This window comes from Strix aluco, chromosome 1, assembly GCF_031877795.1.
Source record: "Strix aluco isolate bStrAlu1 chromosome 1, bStrAlu1.hap1, whole genome shotgun sequence".
Classification (NCBI taxonomy): domain Eukaryota; kingdom Metazoa; phylum Chordata; class Aves; order Strigiformes; family Strigidae; genus Strix; species Strix aluco.
The window spans coordinates 53,788,982-53,804,172 of record NC_133931.1 but is presented as its reverse complement, the minus strand read 5'-3'; the positions used below and the strand labels follow the sequence as shown (position 1 = coordinate 53,804,172).

At 43.0% G+C, this 15,191-nt stretch overlaps 1 protein-coding gene across 1 annotated transcript in view; it reads right to left on the bottom strand.

The window, feature by feature from the left end:
* The window catches only part of EMILIN2 (elastin microfibril interfacer 2), a 38,237-nt gene extending 24,561 nt beyond the window's left edge, over positions 1-13,676 (bottom strand). The window contains exons 1-2 of the mRNA XM_074821335.1: positions 13,500-13,676; positions 13,201-13,323 (exon numbers count right to left, since the gene is read on the bottom strand). Of these exons, the coding sequence (XP_074677436.1) occupies positions 13,201-13,323; positions 13,500-13,624 (248 nt within the window). The 5' untranslated portion in view covers positions 13,625-13,676. The remainder of the gene's footprint in view (positions 1-13,200; positions 13,324-13,499) is intronic.
* Between the last annotated feature and the right edge of the window lie 1,515 nt (positions 13,677-15,191).

Sequence of the window (15,191 nt, the reverse complement as noted above, 5' to 3'; positions counted from 1 at the left end):
ATATTCCAGGGAAAGACAAAACACTGAAAGCATGAGTCAGATAAGGACATGAAAGAGGGAGTCAGATGAAAGGCCATAACCAATGAAGGACTCAACTCTTTCCTACTTCACTAGTTAAGTTGAGGAGGGTCTTGCAGACAAAACTATGCAGATGTTATGTACATACAACCTTAAGTTTCCCTGATTAATCACTCAAAAGTTAATAAATGGCAAACCGATTCTCGTTGTGTAATTTTCTTTAACCACAGACGACTTCTGTAACTTTCCTTCAGTACATGTCCTGCATGTTCAACTGCAGTCAGTCACTATGGTATCCCACCAGACCATAAGCAGAGGCTGTGCTATTTTATAAAAACTAAATCAATTTAAGGGACAGCTCATTTCAGGTTGAGAGATAAGGAAAATAAGTAAAACAGGGATTTGCCACTTGTGTTCTATAAATTGGTATACTTGGAACACATAGAAACAAAAAAGTTACCTCAATTTCTCACATGAATTCCTTTCTCTGAATAAAACTAGTACCATACTACTAACCTCCCTATGGCATTTTCAGATCTTTTCTCTTATTTCAGATTAGAACAACACTTTTGCATCCAATAATGAGTGACTTGCTATTGAAAGTCATAGAGTAAGAGTTTAACTGTTACTTTTCAAAGCCTCTCTTGACATGTGTGCAAATAATTGCTGAAATAATTCTGTATTTTTTATTTAGCATCTTTCACCTTCAGAGACATAGTTTTGATATAACATCCCACATCTGATAGCCATTTGCTGTCCCTTTTTGGTGAGCTGCTTAGCAAACCTGGGGTGGAGGGGTTAAAATGTTAACTATTAATTATGAATCAATTTCTTTTCCAACAATATCTTTCCCAATTCTGCCACAATACATTCTAATTTTTGCACTCAGGAAATACTCTGTTCTTTAGCATTATTACTTTATCTATGACTTCTCATTTAAGGGGAAAAAGTTACTTTGACTAAAGACTATGTCATATTTTTTCCAACTATTTTTGGGCCAAAGAGCAGTTTATTCTAATAAGCCTCTCTAGATTCACGTCTGTGAATCTTCATAGGAAGGCAGGGGCAGGCTAGGCTGCAACTCTATTAGCTGCTCATAACTGCAGTGGTTTGCTGTGGTTGTCAGCTTTTCAGATTCTGACTTGAAGCACGTAAACTCAGAGAGAGTTTCCAATCCTTTTTTACCTTCATATATGAAACAGCTGTAGACTGCACTCCAGCTCATCATTTCTTTTACAATTTTCAATGAAACATCTGCTGAATCCTGTTTACAAATGTAAAGTACAGAGGTCCCCAAGGTCAAGTGCTTTAAAAATTAAATAGAGGAGTGCAATGTAGAGGGCACCATTGGGAAGGAAAACATCCCGGCCACCCAGGAACTTCCTTTTCCTTCTCCCTTATCTAAAGTATTAAACCACATCTTGTGTAGGTAATTTGGGTTTGATTCCTTTCTTTCCAACTAGCTGCCAGAGTCAGAGGAGTGACAGGATTAGCTAGATGCTTTAGTGTTTTGAAGTGGTTTTGAGAGTCATTACAACCTCTCTCACAACAACCACATTACTGAAATGCAAACTTTGAACTTCCAGATCAATTTTCACATGCTGGAAATGGTCGTACATACTTTCCTCTGATTTCCATAAAACACTTAACTGCTCCAAACTTTGTGCGTGTTCCTCTCTATACTTTCAGGGCCAAACTACTTCCTGAAAATTACAGTATTTCAATTATCTTCAAACACCATTACACTTCTCTATTTTTTCCTAACAAAGTTTTAAGAATATAGCTGAAACAAATTTTATAAAAGGAATAAGAACTACTTTTATGCAAATTGTGCACTTCTTCGCTCAAATTACAGAATGAAGATTTTCCTTGTACCGTTTCTGCCATTCCTGTCATATTTTTGACAATTTTGTTTGGTATACCTTCTCTGTAGTCATGTTCATCAATGTAGACACCTTCAGATGACTTCAACATTCAAACAAACCATAAGACACAACCAAATACAAAAGAAGAATATAAACAAATTAAAAGAAATCAAGCTTAGTATTTTTCATATGGGCAAATTATAAAACTTCCAAACTCCGTCGTAAAAATAAAAAATAAGCAAGTTCAACATTCTTGCTCGTATTTCATTTATTTCATAGTTTCATGATCCTAATAGACATAGAATGTTTTAATATGATTTAATACAAAAATTACTTGAAATGCAGAAGAATCCTCCCATTCTAAACTATAAAATATGAACACTCTGTATCTACAACTTTTAAAATGTCGTAGCAGTCTATTCCTTACAAATTCTTGCAAGTCTGAGAGCTCAAGCAAATACATGAATTGGATCTGTTTCGATTTCAGCTAGGCACATCAAATACAGACTAACCTGAATCCTAAACCACAATTTTCCTAGAGCAAAAATAAGCTAGAATCAAAATGTTTCAAAATCTGGATGTAGAATAGCTTTCTATTTCTTCTTTTTTTCTACTTTTTTTCTATTTTCTTCTTTTTACATCTTCTTCTTTTTACATCTTGAACTATGGTAACAAGACAGATATACTCATGGATGGCTCAGAAATTAAATTGGGATTTACTTACCAAGAAGTATTGCTCCTCTATACTGTCAGTCCAGCTGAATGCATCACACATCTAGTCCCATTTACTTCAGCAAGGCTAGTCACGTAAGGCTGGGAAAGAGGAACTTACCCTAACACTTTTCTAATTTGAATTCAGTCACATTACAGTTTCTTAAAAATCACAGCTTCATTGCTGCATCTTCTCTACTGATGATATGCTTCATACACTGTTGTGGAAGTTGCCCATGCAAGGAACGGCGTCACTGTGCCTGCATCATCCAGATGCACTAATAAATGAGAGTCATCAGCATGCATCCAGCCCAAGGGAGATTCTCAATCATACAACAAGTTTTTTAAAGACAGAACTTTGCTCGCTCAGTGGATTTCACTGGAGGAGCTAGAGACTCCCAGGATTTTGCCAGGATATAACAGTCTAATGGCACTGAACACAATTATATTCTTGGTTACAGTTCTAACAAAACAAACTATAACTTTCTGCTAGGGACTGCATCCTGAGAATAATTTGTGATTCTACATATTATAATGATATAGGACTGGGAGCCACTAGAATACAGAAATCAGACATGTCTTTATTTACATTTGCAGTATTCTGAATCCATTTGCTCACTCATAGTCACAGCCAATATATAACATACAAACACAAACATACAGAACATACAAAATGCACTCAGTGTAGCCGGAGAGACTAAATGTTGCTTGTCTATGCAGCTGGGTAAAATGACATAGTTAGAACATAACATGCCCAAGTTTCACATCTTTTATCTTGTAGGTGTGAATCTTTACACAGTTACCTAGTGAGGCAATTTGGTCAAAAGGGTTCTCAAAGAACTGAGGTTCCACTTTAATGCCTGTATATGCTGGAATGTAATTAAAAATAGTAAATCAGTAAATCTTCCTCCAGGTGACTTGGATTTCTGCTCTTCACGTAAGTGTTAATAAACACAATTATTTTTACAAGTGTCTCAAAGGTATTTAAAAAAAATTCTTATGTGGTTAAAAGTTACATACAATACACCAGCATTTATTGTGCCTAGTGACCCCATTCTCTTGTGGATTTCCAGCCCAAAACAATGGTCATATCCTTGTGGTGAATTTAGCTAAATATTACAAATGACATAATTCTTTTAGCAAGCATGAATAAAGGATGATTTCAACAGTCTCTAATCTTTCCTCGCAACAGAGAAAATTAGAACAGCTGGTTTTTAGGAGTCTTTCCACAACAGGCTTATAACTACCGACACATACTACCTTCACCATGAATTCCACATGCTGATCAAATGAGAAAACTTGTTCAGAACGCTAATGCAAATTTCCACTTTTAATATCTAAGTATTTCACAGCTGACATAAAGTCATACTGCGTGGCAACAGCATTCAAATATTCCTCCTCTTTGAGAGAAAAGTTTTTTCTTAGGAAAATGCTTAATTAAAAATACATGTTTGCTGCAAATGCTAGACATTTTGACTAGGGAATGAGCTATAATTTTCTCATGGTGCTAAACCACAGAAGGAAGCAGTTAGCACTGATATTTGGAATGTCACCTAATAGCGATAAAACAAATCAGAAACATTTGGACGAAATTGGTGGGAAAACATATGGCTGTGTTCTGTAACTAGATATTAACATTCAACCTTTTGGGAAATGCATGGAGATAAGTGCCACCACATCCTCACTGCGAGGAAAGGACTGCAGAATCAGCATATGTTCTACATAAGCAACATATAAAATGTTTATTCTGAGCACAAAACTTTAAGGTTGGTCCAAAATTCTGTAGTGATTGGAACAGGTCCCATAACTTCAGCAGCCTGCAAATCACAGTCTTATCAAATAGACGATAATGAATCTTCACTATTTAATGCTTTTATTAAGTGTATATCCATTCTTTGTAAATTATAGTCTGCTCTTGCATGTTCCAGTCATCCAAGTCTCCAATATATTGCAGTGGGAGTGCTGAAGTACCACACAGACACCCCACAAAAATACTACCTAGAAGATATAATTAAATGAAATCATATTTTGACCAAGCATTTTCTATTTTGTAGGCTGCAAAGGCTTCTGCTGAAAATATACCTAAGTAAGTTGGCCATTCATACTACACAGTTACTAAACTGGAACCAGTTGATCCCAAGTTTTCCGTTTCCCAAGAGTGCAGGCCTAATTGCAACCCCTACAAAAGGTGGCAGAAATCCCAGTTCCACTGAAATCACGGAGACTTTTAGCGATTGTCTGTAACAGTGAGTTTCAGCACACCTGAATTTCAGGGGCCTGCTGTGTAGGTATGGACAGGCACTGGTTGTATGTCCATTATGGCCAACAGAAATATAATCAAAGCAGCTAGTAGAGTCAAAACAGGGCTGCATCTTGTCCTAATGTCATTATTTACATCCAATTATCTAAAAAGCATGCTGGACACCACTGACTTGTATTTGAGTCACCACTACTGCAGGTGTCTAAGCTCCCATGCTCACATTCATCCCTCTATCTGGTAGACAACTGAAGTTAGGGTGAGTTGAATCCCACCTCTGGATTTTGTTCTTTTATAACCTTGCTACTACACAGCAGTGTTGGCAGCTAGCTTGTGTTCCAGCCCACAGAGAAGCTTAATTTGAGAAAAATATGTCTTTACTAAGAGTTTATCCTAAGGCATTTATGACAAGTGGTGAAAAGATGTTTTGACAGGAATAGATTAGCCTACAGAAGTCTAGGTGTTCAGTGAAAGCAAGTCATGGAGTCAGTAATAAATCCCAATTATCATTGCAGCAAAAATCCACTTAAAAAGAATCCTAGTGAACCCCAAAATAGTTTTTGATTTTGATCTGGCATTAGAGACACTAAGCTGCTTCTTATCTTTCCACTGCTACTTTTCCTTTAGCCAGCATTTTTGCTTTCCAAAATCTGTATAAAAAAGGTCAGTACATGTGTTTGCAGGTGATGGGAGTCTGGGGAATTACTTTTTCTTCAAAAAAACCGCCACTGACTTTACCCACTAGCCCAGTGCCTGGCCCAGTCACAGCCATCTCACTTGAAGTTCCTGAAAGGCCATGGTCAGGTCTTTATATCACATAATAATCAGGCTTTAATACACATTAACAAAAGCAAGCAGAGAGCATTTCAAAATTATTTGTGCTGGGAAAAAACACAATTTGAGGCACCCCTGTGGAATACATAAAGTTACGACGACCTCCACTAGCGCATATTACTATGGAGGCTCAGCTTCTCTGGGCTCACACAGGCACATAAGGGTGCTTTTAATAAAGTTTGCACTAATGTACAGCATAGCCAACATTTGCACCAGATCTATCCTGACCTAAATCCTGAATAAAAAAACTGCTACTGGCTGACAGCATTAACAGGGACTGAAACCGAAGGAAAGCAAGTGAACAAATCAAAGCACTACGCATCTGCAGGAACACAACTGCCTGTGGCATACACAACCAAGAAATCACCCATCCAGGTCACTGCAAAGAGTGCTTCAATATCAGACTACAAAAGCACTGTAATTTTACTAAATGTGTCATAAAATAAGAATGAGCATTACAGACTAGGTACTTTTTCCAGTGTCTATTTATTCTGGTCCTTCACACCACCTGGGAAGCACAATGGGAGCCTTCTGTCTGGAAGAAATTGCTGGGGGCAAAGAGCTGGCACAGGTGACTTACATTCCTCCCTCCCACTACATCCCCAGTGTATCAGCTCTCAGGATGGAGGGAGAAAAGTTGCTTTCCTCTACCCCTAAAGAACACTGTCCCCTCATCTGTTGGTGCCAGGGAAGGAGCTGAGAATCATGGTGCCCAAATCAGCTCACTACATCCTGATCCCTCTCACATAGTTCTCCTTAATGCTGAACATCAATACATTCAAGAGAATCTGGATGAATTTTACTGTGGAGTTAGGGATTTTTCAGTAAGAGGGGAAGGAGATTACAGGAAGTGGTAGAAGACAAAAAATGTTCAACTGTTCTGACAACACCACTGGGTTTCATTTGTAGTTCCATTCAAAATCTCCAGAAGTGCCATTGTTCATTACTTACACAGTAAATTTTGATGCCACTCAGTTAGAATTCTTCTATCCAAAAAACTGAGATTCAAAATACAATTTTCTCTCTTGGGAGAGAAATGCTTCCTCTTGGGAAGAAACAACCAAGGGCCTGCACACTCTGAAACATGTCCCCATGTCTCATACTAGTTATTTCTAGTTGTTTTATATATCCATGCATGCACATGTGTATGTATCTAGCTCTCTCAGCTGCCAAGGATCTTGTTTTTAAAAAGATGACCACTGAAGTCCAGTAGGAAATGCCCAAAAAATCAGTTTCAAGTTTAAAATTTTAGTACCCTTAATGCTCATGAATTACCACTCCTGAAAGCAAGGTAGGCATCCTCTTCTTATGAGCAGAGAAACCAAGACACAGGATAAATTTAAGTAACTCACAGTCACAGACAGTCTGTGGCAAGGCTCAAAGAAGAGCTTCATTCTTGGGATTTACAATCTTGAATTATCTTACATGGTTGCTTCCTTCCATTTTGTCACAAGATAAACCTATGCCAGTCAACCACATGCTGACAGACCAACAGTAAATTGCTAAAAACCCACTGAATAAGATAGGAGAACCCTGAAAATACAGTCCTTTCAAAAGGATTTCAGAAAAATTTTGTAGAGCAGCACTGTGATGTAGTCTAACAGTGATGGAACAGGAGCAGCTTTGCAACAGGTTATGTGTTAATAACATCCTCACCTGCCTCCTCCAGCAGCAGGGATCAAGTGTCTCACCTTAGACCAGTGGAAAGGTCAAGTGAGGATGCAGAGCACTGTTCCTGATAAAGCTGCCTGAGAAACTGAGCTCCAGTAGTATCTCTTCTGCTTCTCTGCCCATGAAATAAGCTTATTTCTAGGATCATTCCAATAAAGAGCTACAGATTACTCGAAAACATAAACAGATAGAATAGATAACCAATACTTTCATGAAAGCAAGAGCTAACCTGTGGGATTAGCTGGGACATTAACTTCCAGAATAAAATGCAGCTTTGTTTTGAGAGCTGATACTTTTCAAGACACCAGGTCAAAAGTGAACCAGAGGGGAGAGGAAAAATAAGATGTGAATGCAAAAAAGTCAGGTGGGAGTAATAATCTGCAGCATGTAATACTGGCACTGCCGACTTTCTAATGGTGCAGAATGTTCATTGGTTATTTGGGTGATTTATGACAAAATAGGCCTTAAACAGGTCAGCAACTCCCTAAAATTAACAATTTGTTATTTTGGCAACACTTTGGTGCTTAACAGAAGATGCCCCAGACCTCCAGAAGAGGCCCCAGACCTCCAGGTCACACATTTCTGAAACCAGAAAAGCATAAAAATTCTAATTATTTATATTAACATGAACTGAGGAGCAGTTCATGATTTTTTGAATTATTGCAACAAACTTGAATGATGTGTGAAATTAAAATTCCCTGTCCAGTTCACAGAAAAAGAAACACTCTGTTGCGTTCAGTGCATGGAGGCAGAGATGCACAATTTCAAGCTCAGGGAGACAGCCAGGAAAGTTTACCACACCCAGCAGGCGCTCAAAGATTTTCAAACAAGCACTCCAGGAAACTGAAGTACGTTCTGAAGTTTTTTAAGTTTCCTTACTGTTTTCAATGCACAACCCCTTAGGCTAACCTCCCTATGCAGTCAGCTAGCTGGAGCCTGTACAAAGAAATTCTGCTTCATAGAAAATACACCAAGTAGGAAAAAAAAATCCTAAAGACCTATCTAGATATTTGGAGGGGAAACATTAAACAGCTCTCACTTACCCTTCAAGTTTTTGTGCATCCTGAACGTTTTTCTTATGAGATATGCATTGCTAGAAGCCAGTGCCAAACATAGGCTCTGATCTGTGCTGACTTGTGTACCTTGGGTTTGATCCTGCCAGGTGCTGAGCACTCTGACACTGGTCTGTATGCTTACTTTCGAGCAACTGAACAGACTCCGAGAAAACTACATTAGGACTGTCAAAGGGTTGAAAACTATGTGTGGATTTCCTACATGTTCCTAGACTGGGGCTGACATGCTCCACCCAGGTCGTTCTGGGGTTTCCAGAAAATGGTAAATTGATGAAGCCATTTAACTTCCACTGGAAGTCTGATATGCTTCTTTTCAGTAATACAATTTCCACTTTTACTCAATATTATTTTATTACTAAAAATTGAATACTGCTTATTAAAAGCCGTGTGTTACTCATAAGTATAGTCATCTATCCTGGTATTTATGATTACAGAAAACTAGCAGTAACAGTCTCTAAAGTTATTTCAATCTTTTGGCCTAAATCTTCCTCTTGGCAATAATTAAAACCATGATTAGTTTGGCAGTGGGATTATTTACAGTCATTTGAAAGTATTAAATGACAAGAAGTTGGAAAATATTGCTCAATGGGAGATTTGGAGAGGCTTGCTAATTTAGTTATTGATTCATTCATCATTTTCCTGACCATTTTCTAAGTATGCGCAACCTAGTGAAATAACGGGTTTGCTTATTGTACGTTTATCATTAGTGTTGAGACGCTCACACTGAATCATGAAATCCACTCCCCACAAGCTAAGGGTAGGTGACCTGACTCGTTACACACTTGAGCACACAAACATCTTTACTCACATGAGCGGAATTAATAAAGGCTGGTACTTGAATCAGGGGATCTGATAGAACATCCTTTCTTCAAGTCCCTGAGCAACTTGATCAAACTTTGAAGCTGGCTCTGCTGTTAGCTGGGGACTATGGGGGGGGATTACATGACCTCCAGAGGTTCTTCCCAATCTGATTTTTTTTCTATTTGATTTACTAGCTTGTGCAGGGAAGTCCCATTTGCCAGTTCTGTAGCAAAGACGGAAAGCCAGAAAACATCCGTCTACTTCAGCTGCTTCAGTTCACTTCAAACTTCAAAATTAAAACCTTAACAGTGAAAGTGGCTTTGCCCAAAAATGCTGGGCCATAAATTGGAGCACCTATGGCACAGCCAGGTGTCCCAACATACTCTACAGCATAAGAGGCAAAACAACTGGTATAACAACATCCTACCCTGAAGTGGCTACATTGACCAGAGGATGTCCTGGAGAAGCCACAGCCCTCAAGAGTGGTAGGATCTAGCCAGAAGGGCAATACCTTTTTCTTTTAGAATCAGACAATGCTATTAGCTACAAATGGCTAATAATGCTAATTAAGTTACTAAATCACTCATAAGAAAGCTAGGAAAGGAAATTCACAGCAAAAGAAGTGGGGACGAGACAGTTATTTATGAAGCAATATTAAATTTCAAAAGATATGAGTTAGTTTTAGTGGGTAAAAACACTAATATTTTGGTATAAGTATCTTTCAGTCCAGTGACCCACTAATAACAAAGTTCTTCCCTCCTCTGCTAGTCACATTTTAAGAAAAATAAATCAGGAGCCCCCGATACTTCAAAGGGAGCATACTTCAAAGGGCCCTTCTGCTTTTTCTTTTGACTCTCTCTCTTCCTATCTCTTAAGCAGCCACACTTCAACTCACATTTATCCTTGACACCTTAATCAGCCAAAGCATTCACTAACTTTTCAGTGCGGAAATGCGCTATTGAGCGCAAATACTTATAGAGCAGTTAAACAATGAAGTGTAATAATTTCCTGAATTTCAACTTCACATTTCAGGAAATAAAGCCTGAAGCCAAACTGAAATTACAGTTAACACTCCTAGAAGTGCCGTCATTCCAGCAGTGGGGATTTTTTCAGACAACTGATATTTTAATGGGCCTAAAGGGTAGATAAGAAGGGTTCATGCATGCATATGATTTTCACACTTAATCACCAGAACTTTTTATTTCTAAAAAAAATCTTTTAAAAAAATCAGTGCTGACTATAATCCATAGTTGCAATACACACTCTCTTGTATGTGAAGAACATGGGGCATTCAGGAGTACACTGTATGTTTGAGGCAGTGAAACGCTCCCACGTAAAATAGTGAGCTTTTAAATTCAAGTAATTGTTATGCGTAACCTAGATTGTACCTAAACATTACAAGGGCTCTTTAAACTTAGTCTTAAACTAATTTAAATCCACAGTAAATCCACTAACTGATAAAAAAAGCCCTAATAGTACTTAAGTACTAATAAAACCCATACATCTATGATACAGTTAACAATCTCTTTGTTTGATTTGGATCTCACTGTCCCCACTGTCTGCAGCAGAATGAGCTCTTAGATGAACCACGGGTATCAGGAGGAGACTACACAGGGACTGTAGTTTAATCCAATGAATATCTGCTATTTAGTTCATTTTTAACTTCTCTATGTAAGTGTTTAAAGGAAAAAAGAGAATAATTTCACAGAAGTCCTCACAGTCATTTCTTTGTTGCTTTTATAGCTCTTTCCTGTTCTATTTTTGTCAACATTAGCTAAGAAACATATATAAACACATTTTGTGATTCAGACCACTACTCCTACAGAATTCAACAATATTTTTCACAAGAATGAAGTTAGGGGTTTGCAGGATTTGAACTGTGTATTTCAAATGCTTTGGATTAGTTCCTTTTTTACTCTGCCACTAAGAGAATGTGTATACCAGCAACAGACAGAAAAATAAAAGTCACAGCCTATAAACAAGGGGTTTTGAACCCAATAAAATTTCAAGATTTTGATATTCCAGCTGCTTTCAGTGTTAATCAGCTGGTGCTGTGATAGGTATTTAAAATATCTTAAGGTAAGGAATTATTTTGCAGTTGCCATTACGGTTATGAAGAAAATAACAGCGATGTTCACCAAATAAAGTCAAATTGAAGAAACAAAAACTTATGATAAGTATGTAATTCCATTCTCAAAAGAACAAAAAAACCCCATGAGATTGGCCACAGCAGGCGAGACCCAATGTCTGTTCAGCCCCATATTGTCTCTCCAACAGCAGCCAACTCCAGATGTCTAGAAGCACAAGGACAGACCATTTCACAGAACCACAGAGTAATCTGGAAGGGACGGGACTTCTGGAGGTCACCCAGTTCAGCACCCTGCTCAAGCTGGGCTTCCCCTTCTGACTCCTGCCAAAGATCTCACCCACTCAAGAAGTTCTTGGTTCAGGAATTTCCTGAGCTAGAAGCAATGCCTTTGCACTTTCTTCATTATCTACTAGCAGATAGTCCAAGAAAATCCTAATTTACTGCCTCTGAAATTCCTTATCTTAATGCTTGGTGATTTATGTGTTCAAAGATCTCAGTTTCAACCACTCCTCACTCCTCCATAGCTCCGCTACCGAGACTCTGCACAGCAGAGGGCACACCCCATTACACAGCCCATAAACTCAGTCAGAAGTCCAAAATGGCCAGTTCAACACTCCGAAGAGAATCAAGGGAAATTACACAAGATGGTGTTACTCAGATGTCTGCAGCCTTTGTTATTTCCCTCAAATTCCAGTGTTTATATATTCCAGTAGAGAAAAGTTTGGGGGTTTTATTAACAAAAATAACAATCTAAACAAATAGAAAACACTGCATTTGAATGCCAAACGCCCAACACCTATTGTCACAGGCCCCAGGGCGGCAGCATCATCGATGTTCACAGTCTTATTTTAGCAGCATCCAGGACCTATCAGTATCAGTCTCATCCTCGCTGTTTCGTGTCAAAATAAAAACTAGTTATTCTTTGTTGTAAAAGAACCCTCACCATCACCTCAGTCCAACTCTGAACCTAATTCCACGAAAATCTACAGGTGTCCTTCCACTGAATTCTGGGGGAGATGAAATGGTTTCAGGGAGTGCTTCTCACCTACAGCTTTCAAATAGAAGTGTGCAAATATTACTGCTTTCCAAGTGGGAAACTGAGGAAAGGGGATTTGCCTGAGATTAGCCAGAAGATAAGTGAGATACTGCTGTTCCCTGACTCCTGCTGTACCTGCGGGCTCACAGCCTTGCTACAGCACACCATGCCACAGGTGGCCACTCTACAGACTACCACGTGGTCTCACACGATAGCATGAAGCTTAAGATCAAACAAGTAACTTTCTACTACCCCCTGTAAAAATCTCTGCGCTGGCTTCTCTCCTTGCTGGACAACTGACAGGGATACACAGATTGTAAACGTTCTGGCTCATGTTCCTGGCTCTCCCTCGCTGTTACGCACCGATCCAGCAACACAGAGCAACTACAAAACCGGTTTTTAGCGCCGGCGTACCCTGGCAAATCTGGCCCAGGGTGCGTAGGTGCTCTCCCAGCAGGCGCTGGCGTTCCTGACGCCCGTGGAAAGCGGCCTGCGTGCCCAGTGCCTCCCCGCCAGCCCCGCCAGCCCGCACCGGGCGGCCTGCCGAGGTGTGTCAGCGCGGCTCCCTTTCAGCTGCGCGCAGCGGACTGGCTGCACGGTCCAGCGACGCGCTCAATCTGGCTCTAATTAGCTTCGGCAGCCTTATGTTTGCCATGAGAGCGAGCGCTTTGTTCGGGGCGTGCTGGGGAACCAGAAGGCGGTATGCGCCCTCCTGCCCCGGCCGGACGCTTTTTGGGGTGCCAGGGAAGGGCCCGAGCGCAGCTGCAGCGACCGCTTCTCCGCCGGGGCTCGGCAGTGGGTGGCCAAGCGCTTTCCCTCCCGACGTCGCCTCCTCGGCTACTTACACCGGGGTGGGCTGGCAGGGGAACTGGTTCCAGGCACACTTGTACTGGGCCTGGACGTAGCTCTCCGTCCCGTCCAGCACCGAGCAGCTCACGTTCCTGTTCACGATGTAGGCGCACCAGTTCCTGGGAGGGGAGGGGGGGTAAGACAACGGCCGTCAGGGACGGGCAGCGGCATGAAGGGGCCCACACGCCGCCTCAGCCCGCCCGCCCCGGCACCCCCGGCTGCCCCAGCCCGCCCCGGCTCGCCCCGCCGCCGGCAGCGGCTCCCGCGGCCCCCTCCGGGGCGGGCCGGTACTCACTTGCTGCGGGAGCCCGGTCGGGTGTACCGCAGGTGCGGGCTGGCGTGGCTGAGCCCGGCGCCCAGGGCGAGGAGGAGCGGCAGCGCCCAGCCCGAGGGCGCCGGGGAGCCCGGGCACAGCTCCATGGGGCGGCGGGGCAGCGGCGGCAGCGGGCGAGCGGGGAGGGCCGGTGCCTCTCCGCGGGCTCCCTCCGTCCGTCTGTCTGTCCCTCCGTCCGTCCCGCCCGCCCTCGCCCGCTCCCAGCTCCCTCACTGACGCAAATCCCCCCCCACCCCGTTTCCGCCCTCCACGGCGGCTCCGCACCCCCTCCGGCCGAGGCGCCGCTCCCCTCCACCCCCGCCCGGCCGGCCCCGGACCCGGCCCCGGCCCCGACCCCGCTCGCTCCCGGCCCCCCGCTCCGCTCTCGCCCCCCGGTCGAGGAGCAGCGGCGCTGCAAGCAGGCGGAGGGGCAGCCGCCGGCCCCACACGGCGCCCGGTCGCCATGAGCGGGGCCCCCCGGGGGCAGCCCCTGCTCCCCGTCCCCTGCCCCAACTCCCGGCGGTCGACCCCGAGCCTGTTTTTCCCGCGGGAAAGCTGATGGGAGAAGGTCGGGAACCTGGGGAAGAGCGGGGCAGGCAGAAGGCAGCCCCGAACCGCCGGCACGTGGGGCACTGGGTTCGCCTTCAGGTGGGGCTGGCAGGGGCACGGTGGACTCGTGGTGCGTGTGGCGGCCCTCTGGTCCCACTTGACACCACCGCCTTGACGTGGTCACTGTTCCCTTGCATGGCCCAGCGGCTCGTTCTGACTCTTGGGCCCGGCCATGTACGGTGGGCCATTATCCGTAAGGAAAACCGTTCTCTGGGCAGAGAGAACAATGGGCATTCAAGTTCACTCTGGTGTTAAAATCTCACTCAAGCACATTGAGTGGGTGACCTGCCCGTGTGAGGCCGTCTGCGATGGGTCCCACCACAGTTGGGACCACAGGGAGGTCCCTCTGTCCTCCTCAGCTCCCACTCTTTTGAAGAGATTGCCTTGGATTCAGGCAAAACTGAACAAAGTGTCAAGGCTGGGCCAGGGCAGGCTGCTCCCGCCAGAGGGAAGGGAGAGAGCGGTGCTTGGGTGGAGAAGAGGTCAAATGGGAGATTTGGGAGCAGTGCCTGCTGCTGCTGCCGAGCCTGACCAGTCCCAACCCTGCCCACAAGCGCCAAGGCATCCCCTGACCACCGCAACCACTCAGGCTTCCTGGGTCTCACGTGCAGGCAGAGCAGGCAGCAGGGCCAGGCCCTTTCTTCTGCTGTAGGCAGCGGCCTGCCTGAGCTGAACCTGGCCCTCATTGTCTGCCCCAACCTGCTGAAACAAGCAGGGTTCATCTGCCAGTCTCACAGTCGGTCTCACCCTGCAACTTCACTCGGCCTCCGAGTCTGATAGGGAAATAAACTTTAAATGCTGAGGTCAAAATTATGCTAGCAGCCTGTTTTTTAGTAATTGTTTCACTGGAAACATACACTAAAGCTTTCTGCTCCCGAGAGAAACATGTCCCATTACAGATATATGGGAACATTTTGTTGGTGAGTAGTAGCAATGGGAAAATATGAAATTATTACTGTCACTTCAATCTGCCCTGTTTCTCTTGAAAAAATGGCACCTTCTTAATGCTCTGCAGCTGCTTAGGAGAGGGTAGCACCTCACTGTCTAAGAAATTACACTTCAGGC